The 21844-nt window shown below is 40.6% G+C and overlaps 1 protein-coding gene across 5 annotated transcripts in view; it reads left to right on the plus strand.

Moving 5' to 3' along the window:
* Positions 1 to 414: 414 nt before the first annotated feature.
* Positions 415 to 21844, plus strand: part of tmem86a (transmembrane protein 86A) — a 57961-nt gene continuing 36531 nt past the window's right edge. For all 5 annotated transcript variants that reach the window (XM_072272409.1, XM_072272411.1, XM_072272407.1 and 2 more), the window contains exons 1-2: positions 415 to 625; positions 17286 to 17550. In XM_072272409.1, coding sequence (XP_072128510.1) covers positions 605 to 625; positions 17286 to 17550 — 286 coding nt within the window. In that variant the 5' untranslated portion in view covers positions 415 to 604. The remainder of the gene's footprint in view (positions 626 to 17285; positions 17551 to 21844) is intronic.

The following is a 21844-nucleotide window of genomic DNA, read 5'->3' on the forward strand; positions in this document are numbered from 1 at the left end:
ATAGCCTCTAACCTTGATGGAAGTGTTCTCTGATTCTGTAAATCTCTGAAATTAAGCAAATGTCACTACCGTAGTTTTGTTTACACTGTCTAGAACACAACTGGAAAACATTTTAAGTTCACCTAGAAAATTAAAGATTGAGGTAATTCTCAATCTTTTAATTTTCCAGGCGAACTTCAAAAATCATGAGCTGATCGAGTTCTTTAGCTGAGGCAGGAATTACTGCCTTCCAGCGGAAAGGTGTGAAGGCATTGGTCGGTATGAGGGTATTGATCAGTGTCCGGTCGCCCCGCTGTGTTAGGTCTCGCCCTGGGTCCCCACCACCTTCTCGGGGTTACTGGCGGTCAGCGTGACGTCACGTGACCCGGGAGCCTACCCCCCCAACCCGCTGGTGACGTCACGGAGTCTGAGAGAAACAAGAACACGAAAACAGGAGCGGGACGGGGGAAAGCGAACTCGATTGTGCCGGGACACGGCTGGCTCCCCGGGTCTGGTAGCGGAGCCCGGAGCAAGCATCGCGGTTTGCCCAGCAGCTGGAACGGGAAAGGAGATCAGAGCGGACCCGGTGGGGAAGGAGGAGGCGGCGAGCGGGCAGGAGAGGAGGATGGTGTCGCCGGTTACCGTGGTGAGCGCCCCCCGGGAGGGCCTGGCATGAACACGGGCCCTCATCACTCGCCCTCTCCTCACTTTGTTTAGCTTTGAGCCGGTGCTGATGTTTGGGGCAGAACTCACACCGTTCACTTCGTTCTGTCGCTTTGCATCCTCAACCCGTCCTCCCCCGCTCTTCCCCTTCCCAATCCCAATCCGAGGAAGCGACCCAACGCTTCATTTTTGTGCAACTTTAATGCAGTTACAACCTTCACTGAGTGAAGTTATGGTTACAGATGTTATTTGTGGCTGTGCACTTAGTAAATACGTCGTGGGCCGCGGGTCAAGATCACACCGCAGGTTCTTTTGCATACTGCCTTGCCGTGAAAAACAGATGGTAAAAGCTCTTTATTCCATTGTATATTTTCCTTTGGTGTTTGCGTGCCGTTTTATTCTGACAAAGGTCGTCATGTGACAAAAACATGCATGCGTGGTTGCTGAATGCAGATGCAATTGGAGGCGAGTAATTACGGGCAGAAAGGATGGAGAAAAATGACGCAGTGGTTAAGTTACAGAACAAATAAACTACCGGTTTAAAAACACAAATGCTGAAAGGATTTAGTGCGCCAGGCAGCATCTGCGGGGAGAGAACTAATGTTTCACGTCGATGACCTTTCATCAGTTCCGGTCATCTATAACGGGTCCTGTCACCACAGTTGCTGCTTGAACTCCTGAGCTTTTGGAACAGTTTCTTTAATTTTATTTATTTGTTTATACAGCGCAGAACAGGCCCTTCTGGCCCTTAAAGCCACACTGCCCAGCAATCCACTGATTTAACCCTAGCTTAATCTAATTTACAAAATCACTTGCACTTACTCACCTATGCTACTCACAAATTCATAACTTCTGCGGAGAAGGACAAGGTGCATGAGTATATCACTATCTTAAGGATTATACCATTTAGACGTCATCCCTGGTCTAGACCCTGGATCTGACCTGGCTTCCCAGCACATTACATTGTACAAATGTTTATATGTCGTAGAATCGTATGGAACCGATACAGGCTCTTTGGCCCAAAGCATCATCATTAACCTTCATGCACTCATATCCTCTAATCCAATTTTCCTGCTTATCCTTCAACTTCCACCCAATTCCAACCATAACTCACCCCCCCCCCCCCATAATTTTCCTGTCAGCACTCTTCTCTTGGGCAATTTAAGTACTGGTGATAACTAAATCTCAACAGATGATTTTAAAAAGTGATAGAAAGATAAGGATATTGTTGCCACTTTGTGTTGTTTTCGGAAGTTATAGTTAATGAGCTGCCTCCCTCCATCCTTCACAACAGATTGACATGCCATTTTGTTAGTGATAATATCCTATTCAAGGGGTGGGATTCTGCTGTTGGAGAAGGTACCTTTTCATCTTTAGATTTCTCAGTGATGTCAAGTCAAAGTTCAAAGTAAATTTATTATCAAGGACACGTACATCACCATATACTATTCTGAGGTTCATTTTCTTGTGGGTATTCATAGTAAATAAAAAGAAATCAGGCTCTTGGGGATAACTCACTCAGTTTCACTTCACCATCATTGAACTATTCTTACATGCAATGGACTGGCTTTCAAGGACTCTTCTCGCATACTCAATAATTATTGCTTTATTATTATTATTTTTCTTTTTATATTTGTACAGTTTGCTGTCTTTTGCAAGTTGGTTGAATGCCCAATTTGGTGCTGACTTTCATTGATTCTATTATGGTTATTATTCTATGGAACTATTTAGTATGCCCACAGGGAAATGAATCTCGGTATTGTATATGTTGACATCTATGTACTTTGATGTTACGTTTACTTTGAACTCTGAAACTCAAGAGAATCAATGGAAAAACTGCATATAAAGATGGAAACACAGCTGAAGTGCAAAAGACAACAAATCGTGCAAATTACAAAATAATAAATAATAAAATTTTAGAACATGTGTTATAGAGTCATTGAAGGTGAGTCCATCCGTTACGGAATAAGTTCAGTGCTAGGGTGAGTGAAGTTATTCCCTCTTGTTCAGGAGCCCGATGCTTGAGGGTGATAACTGTTCCTGAACTTGGTGGTTTGGGACTTAAAGACTCCTGTACCTGCTTCCTGATGGCAACAGCGGGAAGAAAGCAGGGCCTGGATGGTGGGGGCCTTCTATGAGGATACTGCTTTCCTGCGACAGCACTTCTTGTACATGTGCTCAGTGGTGGCGAGGGCTTTACTGGTGATGGTCTGGGCTGAATCCAGTTTTTTTTTGTAGCGTTTCCATTCAAGGGCATTGAAGTTTTCATATCAGCCATGGTGCAATCAGTCAGTATACTCCCTACTATGCCCCCAGGGTCTTCGTGATTTCCCTAATAATCTTCCATCACATACTGGCCTATGGAAGGATGTGAACAACTTGCGGGCTTCAGCTGAGAAGTTGTGTTCAATCAAACGTGGAGTAACATTGAGGCAACAGCACAAAATTCGGCTGTTTTGGATATAACTAATGAATCCTGACGTATTCCAATCCAAGATTGTTTAATGTCATTTCCAGTACACAAGTGTAAAGGAGAACAAAATAATTGCTACTCTGGATCCGATGCTGCTCAATAAAACACAAAATAAGAAAAAAAAACAGTAAATAAATTTATAAGATAGCTTATATACATTGATTATGTGTCCACAAAGTGATCCTAGGCACAGGAGTGTCCGTAGATAAGGTATCTGATATGAAATGATGGGGTGGTGGGGTTGTGAAAGAGTGAGTTAGTTGGTGGAGGAAATTAATTGTGTTAGAGTCTGGTGACCTCGGTGTAGATGCTATGCAGCCTCCTCCCTGATGGGAGTGGGACAGATAGTTCTCAAACAGGTGGATGGGATCTTTCATGATGTTACTGGCCATTTTCTGGAACTCTTCCATATATATGTCCTTGATGGTGGGCAGAATGAGACTCTTCTATCACTTGTTTATTCAATTTTATCAGCAGATTTTTTTTTTCTAGTCACACTTACCCAGTCTTCCCTTATAAGCATGTATATATACAGGTTCTCTAAACCTTGTTTCAACAGAATCCACATTCTTGCTTCTCTTGGGTAAGGACTTTTAAGCTATATTTTTGTAGGATTTTTGTGGTGTAAATGGACATGTGTCCCTTGCTTCGTTGACAATGGCTTCACTATGTTTCCCTTTCAATATACTGTGTGGAATTGGGTGGAGTGATGTGAAAATCCAAAATCTTAGTGGGGTTAGACAGAGTATAACATGGCTACAAGTGCACTTGAGGGATTGAATGTGTGTCAAGTAATTCATATCATGAATCCTCAGTGCCTCTTGATTTAGGATAGGGATGTGATGAAAAATCATTGTTGGATGAGTCCAGCAGGAGCTAAAATGGTCAATACATAGCAAACTGGTTTGTTTTATAATGTCTTGATATTTATCTCCTTTGATGCATCAGTTTATACTATATGCACAGTGCTGTATGTCAGCTTGCCAAGCTTACCTTGGCAATCAACACACGTAAAAGTTGCTGGTGAACGCAGCAGGCCAGGCAGCATCTCTAGGAAGAGGTACAGTCGACGTTTCGGGCCGAGACCCTTCGTCAGGACGCCGCCTGGCCTGCTATGTTCACCAGCAACTTTTATGTGGCTTAAAATTCCAGCATCTGCAGATTTCCTTGTGTTTGCTTCGTGTTATCTTGACAATGCTGTTTTCGTTTCTAAAGCAAGAAAAAACAAACCTGGCAAATTAACAACCTTGGTCCAAATATGGATAAACAGAAGAGATTCTGCAGATGCTCAAAGTCCAGAGTAATTCACACAATATGCTGGAGGAATTCAGCAGATCAGGCAGCATCTAAACAACTGATATTTCAAACTGAGGCCATTCATCAGAACTGAAAAGGAGGAAGCCAGAATAAGAAGTTTGAGTGGGTGTGGGGGAGGGGGGGAAACAGGAGAATGAGTACAAGCTGGCAAGTGCGAGATGAGGCCAGGCAAGGGGTAATCTAAACGGTATCCAAATACAGATACTGTTCAGATTTCCATGGCTAAGGTGAAAGTGATATCAAAATGCCAATAAGTCAAGTGTGATACCAGGTAGCAAAATTGAAAACAAAAGCAACTGGATGAAGGCTTTCTGGATTCTGGGGTCATATCTGGCACAAAGGAGGATGACTGTGCTTGCTGAAGTGGCAGTTGTGGCTTCAGTATTTAATACCTTCAAGAAATACTGTAACAACTCACCAAGTTTCTTCAGTAGTAATTCAATATACACTGATCTTTTTTAGAAGGTTAAGGGCTGAAAGTTATTTAGAAAAGATCCATCCTCCTATGTGAGTCGGACAGTGTTCTCAATCATTGTTTCTGGAACTGCCTACCTGGCAGCATTGTGGGATAATGCATACACTTTAGAAGTTCACAAAAACGTCTGCCATCACCTTCGATAACTGGAGATGGATTGCTGGCCATACAAGTGAGGACACATCCTAAAAGTGAGGTGAAAAAATTATTTGAAGTTTTTTGTCTTCTGAGGATGATTATTGTCTTTCTTGGAAATGCTCAACAGATCAGGCATGATATATCTGCTGTATTTTTCCAAATTTCTCTTCTTACTTTGGATTGACTGCATCACAATGTATTTTTAAAATTTTTACTTTTTGAATTTTAATTGTTAACCTTCAGTTCATTTTTTAATCCCCATTTCCAGGCAAGTGTAACTTAGGGAAAGGAATCAGCTAGCAAGAAACAAACTTAAAATGATTTTTTTTCAACTGTACTTTAAACAGAGATTTTAAGTTAGATATGTTCTAATTTACCCTTTAGAAGGGTGTCTTTGCAGTTGCAGTTTAAAAGAGAACATACATCAAAGTTACTTTTGAGGTTAATCTAATATTCTTCACTCTCTTGGAATTCGATTCAGTGGATTCTGTTAGCCCTTCAGCAAGTGACCATCTTTTGTTATGAATCTGGTAAAAATTCTGCCACGTTCAGACATGAATAGCAAATGAGTGAAACTTTGCTAATTTTTGTTCTTTATCTCAAAAGATGGAGGTGGAAGGGATCAAGCAAAAGTAATATCTTTGGTAGAGTGAGACCAGAGTTGCTGTTGCGATAAGATGTCGATGAAGCTGAGTGACAATAGTGAGAGGGAAAGCAAAGAAGGAACATGTAAAAGCTGTGAAATTAAATCTGTTTTTGTCTTTCCAACTGACACTGCCAGATCTCCTGTCTTTCAAAATATTTACAGTTTAAATTTTTTCTCTCACAGTTATCAGCCAGGCAGGTTCATCAATAGTTTACTACTGTTGCAGCCTGGAATAGGCCTATCAGAGGTATCATCGTGGTCCTATTTCCTCTCTTCCTCCACCCCCAAATGTCTTCTCAAACTGTACAACCTTTTCCCTCTTTCCCTGTTCTGATACCAAAGGACCCTCTTTGTGTTTTCACTGATGCTACCTGACCTGATGTGTATTTCCATTACTTTTTAATAATCATTCAAAGTTCCACTATCTGTCGCTGTTTGATTTTCATCAACAAATTTAGCAAATTGTTGCTATTTGCCGCTCCCTTATTTAAGTGTAGCAGAAGGAATTCATAGAGACAATAGTTCACATAAGAGGAAATCTGCAAGTTTTTAATGAGGGTTTTTTGTAGTTAAAAAGACAGACCTGCAAGTATAATTTCTGCATATTTTTATTACTCTAAAATCCAAATTTATTATATGTAACATTTTGAAATATTTAAAAGTATAAGTTTACATATAATTGTACTTTTAAATAATTAATGCAAAATAGAAGAACACCCAAAACAAAATATCTGTTTTCTTGGAAACACAAGAGATTCTACAGATGCTGGAAAGCCAGAGCAACACACAGAAAATGCTGGAGGAAGTTGGCAAGTCAGGTAGTATCTATAAAGATGAATAAATAATTGACATTTCGTGCTGAGATCCTGGAATTTTCTTGGAATGCTGTTTGTTGATTTGCTTGAGACTTTTTATGATGAGTTTGTACTCCACAAAGAGGTAGAAGGCAATTTAGGAGAATAGAATGCATTTTTCCAGACACATTGTTAACATTAAACAACCTCAGATAAGTACAGAAAATTAGAATAAAACTTCACTGCCTTTTGGAGACATTGATGGAATACTAATCCAGATTCCTGGACTAATTATCAGTAGGCATCTTGTAAATCCAAAGCAGTGGCAGTAGAATTTAAATAAAAAATTAAACTGGTACTAAACAACAAAAGCAGTGTTGTGTAGGCAGAAATAAGTCATCAGTGGTGAATAGAAGTACACAGTTACACAGCTAAAAGATAAGAAGGCTCCAGGAATATTTTTTATTCTCAATTATTGCTAACCCAGTGACTGAGTAGAAAAGTAGTGATTCTTCTTATACCTGTAATCTGAGTTTGTCGTGAGCTCATGTCGGTAGAATAAAACTAGGCAAGACTGGCATAACTCATTCTCTCTCTAAAAGGTTATTAATCTTGAGAATGTACTGTGATAAATATTATATAAAATTGTAACTAGTTACAGATGAAATCGCTGCTAAAATGCTGGTATGATCTATACTGGTATAACAGTATATAATTCATATAACAGTCTCCCATCAGATCAGTTCAATGTAACTTTCCTCATTTCTGTTTGTGAAAGCAGTTAATTCTGGTTATCCGTTGAAATAGCCAACTCCCACATCTGACTATTCTGTCTATGGTCCCTTTGCAGGCTTTCCCTAAGCTTGTTCTTAACACTTCATTTACAATTAAATCATGCCCTCGACAATTGATTGATGCAAACCTCTCCCTTTTGCACACTCTATTCCGTACACCCATACATTATTAGCCATAATTAGTTCTATATCATTACTTTTTATAGGACCCTACTACAGACATAGCTCGGAGCAGTGTTATACCCAACTGTTTTATACAACTCTTTCAATTATCTTCTTTCATATTAGCTGATGATTGATATGTGTGTAATTCTTTTTCTGCCTCTTCAAACAATTACGGATAATGCAGCAAGAATTGTGTAACAATTATGATGTCAGGTATCATTTAGATTAGATTATGAGAACACTCAGTCCTCTTTTTATTGTCATTTAGAAATGCATACATGCATTAAGAAATGATACAATGTTTCTCCAGAGTGCTATCACAGAAAACAGGACAAACCAAAGACTAACACTGACAGAACCACATAATTATAACATATAGTTACAGCAGTGCAAAGCAATACCATAATTTGATGAAGAACAAACCATGGGCACGGTGTAAAATGTCTCAAAAGTCCCCGAGTGGATTGACTCCTGAGTCCCCGATAGCAGGCGGCAAAAAGGAGAAGCTCCCTGCCATAAACTTCCAGGCACCGTCAACTTGCTAATGCCTTGGAAGCAGCTGACCACAGCCAACACTGAGTCCATCCGTCCGAAAACTTCGAGCTTCCGACCAGCCTCTCCGATCCAGCCTCCCAAGCGCCATCCTCTGCCGAGCGCCTTCGACCTCGCCCCGGCCGCTGAAACACACAAAGCCAAGGATTTCGGGGCCTTCTGCTCCGAAGATTCCGGTTACCACACAGTAGCAGCAAAGCGGGCATTTCAGAAATTTTCCAGATGTTCCTCCGTGCTCTCACGTCTGTCTCCATCAAATCAGAATTGTGCACGGTCCCCTACTTGACAGATAACAGACATCACCACCAAAGTGGCCGCGTCATTTGTAATAAGCGTGCCAAGCATTGGCTATCTCCAACATGAGTGTCTACAACTGCTCCTTGACATTCAACAATATTACTGTCAAGGAGTCTCTCATAATATTTTTGAGGTTTCCATTAACTAGTAATACTATAACTGGACTGGTCAAGAATAATACTGTGACTACAAAAGCAACTGAAAGATTGGGAGTGCTGTGACATGCCCGTTACCTTTTGACTCTGCAGTCTAGATCCATCATCTATATGCCATGTTAGAATTGTCATGGAAGTCATCTATTTTGCTGGAATTTGTAATTTAAACAACTTTGAAGTTCAGTTGAAAATCCAAGATAAAGTAACATGTTTGAGAATCTAGCTTTACCCTTAACAATCACTCCTACCCCTCATGCAGTCACTGCAGTCTAATTACAGTGTCTACAAAATGTACTGCAGCAGCCTGTCAAGGTCTCTTTAACAGCACCTCCCACTGAGGAAAACAGTGCAATCAGATGTATTTAAATGTTACATTTCAGAGTTACCCTCTGACTGGTGCATCAGTGTAATGTGAGAACACGTCACAATTCCTTCATCAAATTGTTGAAATTCTTCCCTCACAGTACTGTGGGATTAGCTGTGCAGCAAAGACTGAAGCAACTCAACAGATAGCTTACCCCACTTTCTGTAGCACTGTTAGAGATGGACATAAAACACTCACTTCCAAGTGATTACCTTAACCTAATAATGATATCTTTAAAAATGTGTCTTAGTTGCCAGTCTTATAAAAACAATTTCCACAGTGTCTGTATGATGTTTCTTTTACTCATACCAGTTATGTTCTCTGATTCAAAATCAACTTTGACTAGTTGAACATAGAAGTCATCTTCCTGTGTCAGAGTTTAGTTGTCTGTGCTCAATAATAAATGGGTAATTCAGATAGATTCCTCCCTGAGAATGGCATTCATCTGATTTAATCTAGGTTTAATTTCAACTCAAGTTTCAGAGGTAGAACAATGATATCTAATCTGCTGTTTTATTTGCAAAACCTTTGAAATGTATTATTTTAAACACTGGTGCACATCAATTGTAAAATTAGGTAGTTCTATTGTGTCTTCTTCCTTGCTTGGAAGCCAACCATAAAGACATTCAACGTGCATTATATGTAACACTTCTTCTGAGTGATGTGCCCCCATATTGTCACTCAAACCTCCGTAGACAATTTTTCCCCTCTTTCAATGTCTGAAGGCTGAAAGGGTAGTGTGTGAATAGTGAGACCAGGTGACTGAGCAATTATTTTAAAATGTATAATTAAAGTATGATTCTATTTTTCTTAAACCCTGTAAATAATTGATCTAAAAGTGGAAGGATGAGCCATTCTCCTGTCATGTATGTTATCGAGAAGCATGGATACAAAATTTTCCTCAGAGCTCTGTCCTGTGTCATCACTCCACGCATTCCACTGAGGTTAAAGGTAAAACCAGAACAAAATGTGAGATTAAACCCTCTGAGTATTCGATGAATAGTGGGGAAAAAAATGTCTTGTGCTTGAAGAACTGCAGTTGGTATTGGGTAATGTGTAACTGTCTTACCTTACTTTCATGTCAACAGTATAATGATTTATTTTTTTTTCTCTGGTTTAAATACTGGTCTTTCATAATTTTGGTCCAAATTGTCTCAGCTAATTGAATATAGCTTCTTTCTTGAATGCAACAACTACCAAAAAATTTATATAAGCCTATTGTTCCTTCGTTGTTTGTTAACTTTAGCTGAAACTGGGGTAATTTAACGCTTTGTTGAAAGAAACTGTGACATTGGTAGACATAGCAGGGGAAATGGTCCTGTCAGGATATGGCTAAATCCTCTAGAGACAAAGATTGGAGCTTGTTTTGATTTATATTTGTATGATAGAAGCAGTTGCTCTGTGGTACTTTATCTTGGAGTGCTTGATTGGGTAACAGAGAGCTTTACTTTCTATCTAATCATGGTATTCCAAACCTGGGGTGTCTTTCACATAGTTGTAGAAAAAATGGAAGGATTCAATTATGTAACTTATCAGGAGAGAAGCTAATGGCTGGTAATTGTAGTGTTTTCCATTGCCAACTTTTCTTTATGTAAGCTACACAGCTTGTATGGAAATAAGTCATGAACCTTAGATATTCTATAAATATCCAGTTGGTTCAGTGTCACCATTTTGCTTAAATGTGGTCTGCATGCCCAGTATTTATTAAACCATATAACAGTTACAGCATGGAAACAGGCCATCTCAGCCCTTCTAGTCCGTGCTGAACTCTTACTCTCTCCTAGTCCCACCGACCTGCACTCAGCCCGTAACCCTCCATTCCTTTCCTGTCCATATAGCTATCCAATTTAACTTTAAATGACAACATCGAACCTGCCTCAACCACTTCTGCTGGAAGCTCATTCCACACAGCTACCACTCTCTGAGTAAAGAAGTTAACCCTCATGTTACCCCTAAAATTTTGTTCTCTAACTCTGAACTCATGTCCTCTTGTTTGAACCTTCCCCACTCTCAATGGAAAAAGCCTATCCACGTCAACTCTATCAATCCCCTTCATAATTTTAAACACCTCTATCAAGTCGCCCCTCAACCTTCTACGCTCCAAAGAATAAAGGCCTAACTTGTTCAACCTTTCTCTGTAACTTAGGAGATGAAACCCAGGCAAAATCTTAGTAAACCTCCTCTGTACACTCTCAATTTTATTGACCTCTTTCCTATAATTCGGTGACCAGAACTGTACAGAATACTTCAGATTTGGCCTTACCAATGCCTTATACAATTTCAACATTACATCCCAACTCCTATACTCAATGCTCTGATTAATAAAGGCCAGCAAACCAAAAGCTTTCTTCACCACCCTATCCACATGAGGTTCCATCTTCAGGGAACTATGCACCATTATTCCTGGATCCCTCTGTTCTACAGCATTCTTTAATGCCCTACCATTTACCATGTATGTCCTATTTTGATTAGTCCTACCTCACATTTTTCAGCATTAAACTCCATCTGCCATCTTTCAGCCCACTCTTCTAACTGTCCTATATCTCTCTGCAAGTTTTGAAAACCTACCTCATCATCCACAACACCACCTATCTTAGTATCATCGCGTACTTACTAATCCAATTTACCACCCCATCATCCAGATCATTAATATATATGGCAAACAACATTGGACCCAGTACAGATCCCTGAGGCACACCGCTACACACCATCCTCCAATCTGACACACAGTTATCCACCACTACTGTCTGGCGTCTCCCATCCAGCCACAGCTGAATCCATTTTACTACTTCCATATTAATGCCTAATGATTGAACCTTCCTAACTAACCTTCCGTGTGGAACCTTGTCAAAGGCCTTACTGAAGTCCATATAGACCACATCCACCGCTTTACCCTCGTCAACTTTCTTAGTAACCTCATCGAAAAATTCAGTAAGATTTGTCAAACATGACCTTCCACGCACAAATCCATGTTGTCTGTTCCTAGTCAGACCCCGTCTATCCAGATAATTATATATACCATCTCTAAGAATACTTTCCATCAATTTACCCACCACTGACGTCAAACTCACAGATCGATAATAGCCAGGTTTACTCTTAGAACCCTTTTTAAACAATGGAACCACATGAGAAATACGCCAATCCTTTGGCACCATCCCCGTTTCTAATGACATTTGAAATATTTCTGTCAGAGCCCCTGCTATTTCTACACTAACTTCCTTCAAGATCCTAGGGAATATCTTGTCTGGACCCGGAGACTTATCCACTTTTATATTCCTTAGAAGTGCCAGTACTACTACTTCTCTAATTGTCATACTTTCCATAACTACCCTTCTTGTTTCCTTTACCTTAAACAACTCAATATCCTTCTCCCTAGTGAATACAGAAGAAAAGAAATTGTTCAAAATCTCCCCCCATCTCTTTTGACTCCGCACAAAACCATCCACTCTGATTCTCCAAGGGACCAATTTTATCCCTCACTATCCTTTTGCCACTAACATAACTGTAGAAACCCTTTGGATTTATTTTCACCTTACTTGCCAAAGCAGCAAAATGAAAGGAATTGACTTCTCACCAGATGGCTCAGAGAAAGCAATGATAAAATTAACCTCTGTTGGATGCCCTATTAACTAGATTTACTGTGTTTCCTTGTCATTTTCCTTGGAATGAACTGCAAAGAATCAGCTTAAATCTGGTGAACTAGAACTCAAAATTTGCAAGAGATGTGTAACGAGTCTTGCTACGTAAACAGGAACAGGTACATTTTGCAACAATGCCTGTTGATTACAATAGGTAAAAATTTCATTTGAGAAGCATACAAGAATAAATTAGAATCAGGTACAATAGCTGAGGAAGATCAATGCATCAGTGAATAATAGAAAATGAGGGAAACTGAATCTAGGAAAGGCTTTTAATTGTTTTTTTCTTGCATTGGGGAAAAGCAAAAATCACTTGGGATGTACAGTAGTAATAGAGGCTATTGAACTACAACAATGAAAATGAATACCAGCATAGCCATTGTCTGCTAATACTTTAGCCTGTACAAAATTAATACTGCATGCAGCTAAGTTCAGGTGTCACGCTGAACTATGATTCTCCAAATGAAGAGATAGAACCATAAGACTACAGTAGACTAAGACACTTTTTGATATTCTGTGGAAGTGTTTGCTGACTGTGCTGTATTAGGGTATTAATCTTGTAGCTTTGTTATTCACGTGGTTATTAGCGCATGACAATCCTCAAACGAGTAGTGAAACTTCAGACAATGCACAAATAGTCCACAATCAGCAGGCTTCTGTTTTCTGCTAAAGTAACCTTCACAGAAATATAGATATGTATTATATGCTGACCAGTCAGAAATTTCTTGCTGAGGGAAAATGTGATACCCCTAAAAGCAAAGATTTGTGTGGAGCAGTACTGATCCCAAAATGTTAATTAAACTCTCATAGTTATATGAAAGTCAGCAAAAAATCTGTCAGTTCTGAATATCTGAAATCAAAACAACATGCTGAAAACAATCAGCAGGCCAGAACTAACAATACAGTTTAAAGATCCTTCTTCAGCCCAGCTGAATATTTCCAGAATTTTCTGTTTTTACATCACAGATGTGTCAGCTTATGGTGCTGTTAATTGATTCCAGCTTCGAGGGCAGAGCCTGTATTTCTAAGTGTGAGGAATCAGGCTGGTACCAAGTCCTAAATACCAGCCCTTCATGTGTGAGCTGGATTGGTTTTATACTCATTGGAAAATGGTGAGGCATTGAAATTTGACTGATTTTCATCTTTCTTGACATAGTGATAAAGGAACTATAGTTAACTATATTTGGTGGTTTCCATAGTTCTACCAGTCAAAATCACATCAGAATCCCATTTATCTTTCTACCAATTATTATTACTACAATCACTGCTGTCCGGAATCCTCTGAGTGACAGCAGACAATAGGTGCAGGAGTAGGCCATTCAGCCATTCAAGCCAGCACCGCCATTCACTGTGATCTTGGCTAATCATCCACAATCAGTACCCTGTTCCTGCCTTCTCCCCATATCCCTCGACTCCGCTATCTTTAAGACTGCTATCTAATTCTTTCTTGAAAGAATCCAGAGAATTGGCCTCCACTGCCTTCTGAGGCAGAGCATTCCACAGATCCACAACCCTCTGTGTGGAAAAAATTTTTCCTCAACTCCATTCTAAATGGTCTACCCCTTATTCTTAAACTGTGGCCTCTGGTTCTGGACTCCCCCAACATCGGGAACATGTTTCCTGCCTCTAGTGTGTCCAATCCCTTATTTCAATCAGATCCCCTCTCATCCTTCTAAATTCCAGTGTATACAAGCCCAGTCGTGCCAATCTTTCAACATGACATTCCCGCCATCCCTCGAATTAACCCAGTGAACCTACGCTGCACTCCCTCTATAGCAAGAATGTCTTTCCTCAAATTTGAAGACCAAAACTGCACACAATACTCCAGGTGGCGTCTCACCAGAGCCTTGTACAACTGCAGAAACCTCTTGCTCCTATACTCAACTCCCCTTGTTATGAAGGCCAACATGCCATTAGCTTTCTTCACTGCCTGCTTTACTTTCAGTGACTGATGAACAAGGACACCCAGATCTCATTGTACTTCCCCTTTTCCTAACTTGACACCATTCAGATAGTAATCTGCCTTCCCGTTCTTGCCACCAAAGTGGATAACCTCACATTTATCCACATTAAACTGCATCTGCCATGCACCTGCCCACTCACCCAACCTGTCGAAGTCACTCTGCATTCTCATAACATCCTCCTCACAATTCACACTGCCACCCAGCTTTGTGTCATCTGCAAATTTGCTAATGTTACTTTTAATCTCTTCATCTAAATCATTAATCTATATTGTAAATAGCTGCGGTCCCAGCATCGAGGCTTGCTGTACCCCACTACTAGTATGCCTGCCATTCTGAAAAGGACCCGTTAATCCCTACTCTTTGTTTCCTGTCTGCCAACCAATTTTCTATCCGTGTCAGTACCCTACCCCCAATACCATGTGTTCTAATTTTGTCCACTAACTTCCTATGTGGGACCTTATCAAAGGCTTTCTGAAAGTCCAGGTACACTACATCCACTGGCTTTCCCATGTCCATTTTCATCGTTACATCCTCAAAAAAATTCCAGAAGATTAGTCAAGCATGATTTCCCCTTCTTAAATCCATGCTGACTCGGACCTATCCTGCCACTGCTATCCAAATATGCCGCTATTTCATCTTTTATAATTGACTCCAGCATCTTCCCCACCACTGATGTCAGACTAACTGGTCTATAATTGCTTGTTTTCTCTCTCCCTCCTTTCTTAAAAAGTGGGATAACATTAGCTACCCTCCAATCTGCAGGAACTGATCCTGAATCTATAGAACATTGGAAAATGATTACCAATGAGTCCACGATTTCTAGAGCCACCTCCTTAAGTACCCTGGGATGCAGACCACCAGGCCCTGGGGATTTAATAGCCTTTAGTCCCATCAGTTTACCCAACACCATTTTCTGCCTAATACTAATTTCCTTCAGTTCCTCCATTACCCTGGGTCCTCTGGCCACTATTACACCTGGGAGATAGTTTGTGTCTTCCCTAGTGAAGACAGATCCAAAGTACCTGTTCAGCTCGTCTGCGATTTCCTTGTTCCCCATAATAATTTCACCCGTTTCTGTCTTCAAGGGCCAAACTTTGGTCTTAACTAATTTTTTCCTCTTCACATACCTAAAGAAGCTTTTACTATCCTCCTCAATATTCTTAGCTAGCTTACCTTCGTACCTCATCTTTTCTCCCCCATATTGCCTTTTTAGTTATCTTCTGTTGCTCCTTAAAAGTCTCCCAATCCTCTGGCTTCCTGCTCATCCTTGTTATGTTATACTTCCTCTCTTTTATTTTTATACTGTCCTTGACTTCCTTTGTCATCCACGGTCACCCCTTACTCCCCTTAGAATCTTTCTTCCTCTTTGAAATGAACTGACCCTGCACCTTCTGTATTATTCCCAGAAATACCCGCCACTGTTGTTCCACTGTCATCCCTGCTAGGGTATCCTTCCAGTCAAATTTGGCCAGTTCCTCCCTCATGGATCCATAGTCCCCTTTGTTCAACTGTAATACTGACACTTCTGATTTTTCCCTTCTCTCTCTCAAATTGTAGATTAAAACTTATCATATTATGGTCACTACCTCCTAATGGCTCCTTTAGTGCTAAGTTTTGATTTTAGCAGACTCAGGCATTAAGTCCTGCGGCTTGTGAGTTAAAATATTCTTTATCAAGCTTGATTCGCCCACCTTCTCCCGTACTCTTTTTCCCTTTCCCACACGCCACCAATTAAAATTGGCACCTAAAAATGTTCTCTAATTAAAAAGCTCCACCCATCAGGAGTGCAGACATCCCACCTCTCCCGGAAGTTCTGGGAGTCTCCCGCATGTTAATAGTGGCTCCCTGATGCCCGCAAATTCCATACAATGTCATGGAAATCAATTTTTTTTGAGAGCAAGAGAGAGAAAGCAAGAGAGAGTGCGAGAGTGACCACGAGAGAGAGAGAGAGAGAGCCTGAGAGCAAGCCAGCGAGAGAGCGAGAGAGAAAGCAAGCGAGAGCGCGAGCGACCACGAGAGAGCGCGAGAGCGCCATGGTAGAGTGTTCCAAAAAAGAAAATATAAAACGTACATCACCCCAGACTACCCTAAAGTGTACCCCTGCCTAATAGGGGTCAAAAATAATGACCGTGTTGCTCGCTGCACTGTTTGCAACAGTGACTTTTCTTTTGCCCATGGTGAGTTAAGACCGTAAAAGACATGTTGAGGTGAGTTTTAACAGGTGTCATTCGTTCATTAGTATAGCTAACGTTATTTAAACTAGCTGCCTAGCTGCTCAGGAGCTACTCTATTGTAGACATCCCACCTGTCCCAGATGTTCCGGGAGTCTTCCTCAAATTGATGGCGCTACCTCCCTGAAATGAGTTTTTGCAGAGTGTGATGTCTGGGAGTGCATATCAGAAATTCAGGTTGCACTGTGCAGAATTTCCTGATTTAGTTAGTGATTAGAAAGTTATAAGCAGATTGTGCTCCAGATTTCATTATCTTTTCCAAGTGCTCTCTCTGCTGGAGGCACAAAGGCATAAAAATGTCCCTGATAAATCAGGAAGCAGTGATTAGTTTGAATTGTTGAAGTTTTGGAAAGTCTGTGGGGGAAGAGTGATGGAGTTGAGTAATTGCACCGTGGCGTGAACCTGAGGAACATTGCTAACTCAGTCTAAGAATGTGCTTAATAAATTACAAATACTTTACTATTCAAGAATAGATGAAATTCATCAGTAATAACCATAATGACATAAAGAAGGTAGAGAACATTCAGAAAGATTGCTGGAAAAAAAATTGAATTGAATAAAAAAAACTTCTGTTATATCAGGTAAGTGTACAGAAGTTCTGGTATCAGTACAGTTGCTCATTGTGTTTTCTTTTCTTTAGGTTAAATGTGAGGGGCCTAAGTTGGTACCTTTCTTTAAGGCCACCTGTGTATATTTTGTCCTCTGGCTGCCAACCTCTAGTCCGTCGTGGTTCAGTGCATTGATCAAGTGTCTACCTATCTTCTGTCTCTGGGTATTCTTGCTAGCTCATGGAATCAACTTCCTAGGAACACATCCCAGTGCAAGAAAGATCTTGGCAGGCCTGATATTTTCTGCTTTGGGGGATGCATTTCTTATCTGGCAGGAACAAGGATATTTTGTTCACGGTGAGTTTCTCGAGAAACATGTTTAAAGCTGCACAACACTGCACGTGAAAAATTAAAATGTATTCCCTTTTTCTCTTTTAATGGAAGTGCTTCAGTGTCTGCACACCATTGAGATTCCAGTAGTAGTACAGGTTGACCTTCACTAATCTGGCACCATTGGGAACTGAGGAGTGCCGGATTAGGGAAAATGCCGAATTACAGAAGGATCACATTAAGCATTATTAGTGCCAGATTATCAAAGGAACTGGATTACAGGTAGTCGGATTAGTGAAGGTCGACCTGTAGTATTGTGTATGGTTGTAATAAGGAGGTGGTGTGAGATCTTAGTGTGTACGAATGGAGCGAGTTCCCAGTGTCTGACTATTGGCAGTATGAGATCTCAGTTTAAGGGTAAAGGGTGAAAGTGGAGCTTCTGACAGCACAAGATTCAGTTTGTTGATTATGGGAGATCCCAGTTATTGGGGCTTGAAATCCTAGGTAGTATGGATTGATGGAGTTATGTCACAGTGACTAAATAAATGGCATGAGATAACAGTGGTCATGTATTAGTGATGTTAGTTTTTGGGGAGTGTGCATAGATTGCTTGAAATACAGGTGAATCCAAGTGTGTGTGTTATATTTTGGAAGATTTCCTGAACTCCCTATAAATTTACTAGGTTTATTTGGAAATATTCTACTGTGTAATGCCTTAAAGTATGTTCAGATTAACATCCAGTAGTGTTGAACATGTAGTCAGGCACCTCTATGGCCCTGAGCGTTTCACTGAATAAAGCTCCTTACATCTTTTAATAATTTGATAGCAAATTAAATTATTAATTATTAAATTAAATTGAAGCAGATTGTTTTAGATTAGTTTTTGTTGCCTGCTGTCCAAAATCCTGCAATCCCTGTGGATGATTCCAAACCTGTTGGTGACCTCTTGATTCAGAAAAACAACCTAGACTGCTCTGTTTTGTACAATTTTAGACTTAATTCCAACCTGCGTTTTCTAAGTAAAATTTTGGAAAAAATAGTTTTTCAACAGTTAAGCGATTACTTGTCAAGAATAGATTTTTTTTAAAAATTCAATTATCAGTCAGGTTTTAAATCAAATCATGGTACAGAAAGTGCATTGTTTAAAGTAGTTAGTGACTTACAGGTTAATGGTGAAGCAGGTAACATGTCAATTCTTGTTCTCTTAGATTTGAGCACAGAATTTTCATAAACCACCTCAGTCAAGTTCAAAGTACATTTATTATCAAAGTATGTATACATTGTACAACCTTGAGATTTGTCTACTTACAGGCAGCCACAAAACAAAGAAACCACAAAAGAACAATTTTTTAAAAAAAGACTGTCAAACTCTCAAAGCATGGAGAGGGAACAAAAACAAGCCATGCAAACAATAAAAGCAAGCAAATAGCATACAGAACTGAAGCCTCACAAAAGATGCGATGCCAGGCATCTCTGCAGCTGGTGCAGGCCACAGATTCAGTTCATCGTAGAGCCGAGTAAACATCGCAAGACCGTAGACGCAAAGCCATTCATCGCTGCGGGTGGAGCAAGCGACAGCCTCAGTTCAGCACAGAGCTGGTAAACATCGAAGCTGCAAGCAGAACCGGCCCTTGCCTCCGGTCCCGACACCCTGACCTTTTCAATCTCATCCGGCCTTTAAATTGTCCAAACATCAGGTCCTTCCTTGCTCTTGGGCCACTCTGGGTCCTGGCCCCCACCGCCATGATTCAGCCGTACTCGACCTTCCCAGTTCAGCCCGCCATTTAAATCAATCAGACATCGAGACTTACTTTGCTCTCGGCGAAGGCACGACTGCCTAGACTCCGCAAAGACCACACCTTTGCCTCCGCTTGCCACCGCTATTCCTGCCAGCACCTCCACCTCTGCCAGCACCATGCCTTGCCTCGACCACCCTTTGCTCGCCTCTCCATTGTTAGCATTGATCGTTATTAATAAAGTGTTATTAATAAGGTATTTAGTAATTCCCTTTGATTTTTGCTGCTGATTAGTCACTGGGCATCACCAGTGCCATCTTGTACCAGTAGATCTTTCTGGTATTGCCATGTGTTAGTTTCAGTCTCAATAACAGGACAAAAATTCTTTGTTAGCTGTGGTGATTGTGCATCCAAAATGCATCCAAAATCCATGATATTGTATTTGGTTTGCCGTAAAGATCAATTATTAACCTGTTGTTGTTCTTACTCAGCCTGCTCCCATTAAGTGGGAGTTTTCTCAAAGCACAAAGTGAATTACCACAGCTATGCAGATGACACACAATTCTATTTGTCTATTATGCCAGCTGACCCCAAGGCTCTAAACCCTGTGGTCCAGTAGCCTACTAGTATTACAGAATGGATGAGTTTGTATTTCCTTCAACTAAATAAGGAAAAAACAAAGTTTAGTTATTGGTAGCAATAAAAAAAAGTGTGAATCTTAGAAGTAAACTTGATCATCTGGCCTTATAAAAGCCAGGAGTAAAGAATTTAAGTGTTATTGACTCCAAGCTAAATTTCAAATCACATCAAATCAAATCAAGTTTAATTATCATTCAACCATACAAGAATACAGCCGAAATGTGAGTGTTTCTCCAGAGCCAAGGTGCCAAAACATACATAACACATTCAAAATAGCAAGAGTGGAAAAAAAATACTCGAGCAATAAACGTGTATATAGTCCAAGACCCTGAGTGACGTGTTCCACAGATTGATGGTATAGTACCTGGTAATCCAGCGTGTTATTCCGCTGATCGAACACTGGAGGACAGCACCAGCGAGAGAGGTCAGCCCCTAACTGAGCATGAACGCCATGCAACACCAGCTTGAGGCTTAGTCCTCGCTATAGCCGAGACCATGCTGCTGCCTCACCACCCAACAAGGGAAAAAGGTCTGTAGCATCTTACATTATCAATGTCCAACAGAGTCGTGTGACTGCAAGAGAAACATCCAAGACAGTCATTCACAGTCACACTGCACACCGCCTTTGCGCACTAACTGTTGCCTTTGAGTAGCAGGCAGCAACATAGTCTGCACCCAGGTCATGCTCTCTGAACTCAAAATGGCTCCTCCTCCTCCTTCTCCAACCTGCCAGCTGGCCTCTCCTCTGACATGCCGGCCGGCTTCTACAACGCCATGGCTGGCTACTTCTGAAGAGCAGCTCACTCGTGTGGTAGACCTGCTGTACCCATAGCGTTTAGAGTCCATTATAGTCTTATAATCATGAAAAACACATTTAACAAAGAAAAGAACATCTTTGGTTGGCCCCGAAGAGCCTGCTGCATCCAAACGGGCTGCCATCTTACCGGAAGTATCGTACCATACTGTGCAAAAGGATTAGATGCATAAATATACAGTTGCAAGAAAACCTATATGAACTCTTTGCAATTACTTGGTTTTCTGCATTAATTACTCAAAATCTGGTCTGATCTTCATTGAATTCACAATAATAAGCAAAATCTGCCTAAATTAATAACACACAATTGTACTGCTTCTCATCAGTACTGAGTACACCATTTAAACAATCGCAGTCTAGATTCAAAAAAGTAAATGAACCACTGGGGTAATGCCTTCTACAAAGGAGTCAGGTGTCCCAATCAATGAGATGTGATTGGAGGTGTGGGTTGTAGAGGTGCACTGCCCTATTTTAAAAAAAAAAGACGCACAAAGCTTACTGACACAGCACTTCTCAAGAAAGATCTTTATGTGCACCATGCCTCTATCAAAATAACTTTCAGAGGACCTTAGAAGAATTGCAGCGATGCATGAAGCTGAAAAAGGCTACAAAAGCATTTCTAAAGACCTGCGTGTTCATCAGTCCGCAGTAAGAGCAATTGTCTACAAATGGAGGAAATTCAGTACTGTTGCTACTCACCACAGGAGAGGGTGTCCTGCAAAGATGACACCAAGGGCACAATGAGCAATGCTGAAGAAGGTGAAAAAGAACCCAAGGATAACAGCAAAAGACCTGCAGAAATCTATAGAACTTGCTAAAGTCTCTTTTCATGTGTCCACTATAAGAAAAACACTGATCAAGAATGGTATTCATGGAAGGACACCACGGAGGAAATCACTCTCCAGAAAAAACATTGCTGCATGTCTCAAGTTTGCAAAAGACCACTTGGATGTTCCGCAATGTTTCTGGTACAATGTTAGCAGACAGATGAGATAAAAGTTGAACTTTATATTACAGAAATGTATACTGCTATGTTTTGGAGGAATAAGGGCACCCCACACTAAAACCAAAACCTCATCCCAACTGTGAAACATGGTGGAAGGAGCATCATGATTTGGGGCTGCTTTGCTGC

Source organism: Mobula birostris, chromosome 11 (assembly GCF_030028105.1).
Source record: "Mobula birostris isolate sMobBir1 chromosome 11, sMobBir1.hap1, whole genome shotgun sequence".
NCBI classification, from domain to species: Eukaryota; Metazoa; Chordata; class Chondrichthyes; order Myliobatiformes; family Myliobatidae; genus Mobula; species Mobula birostris.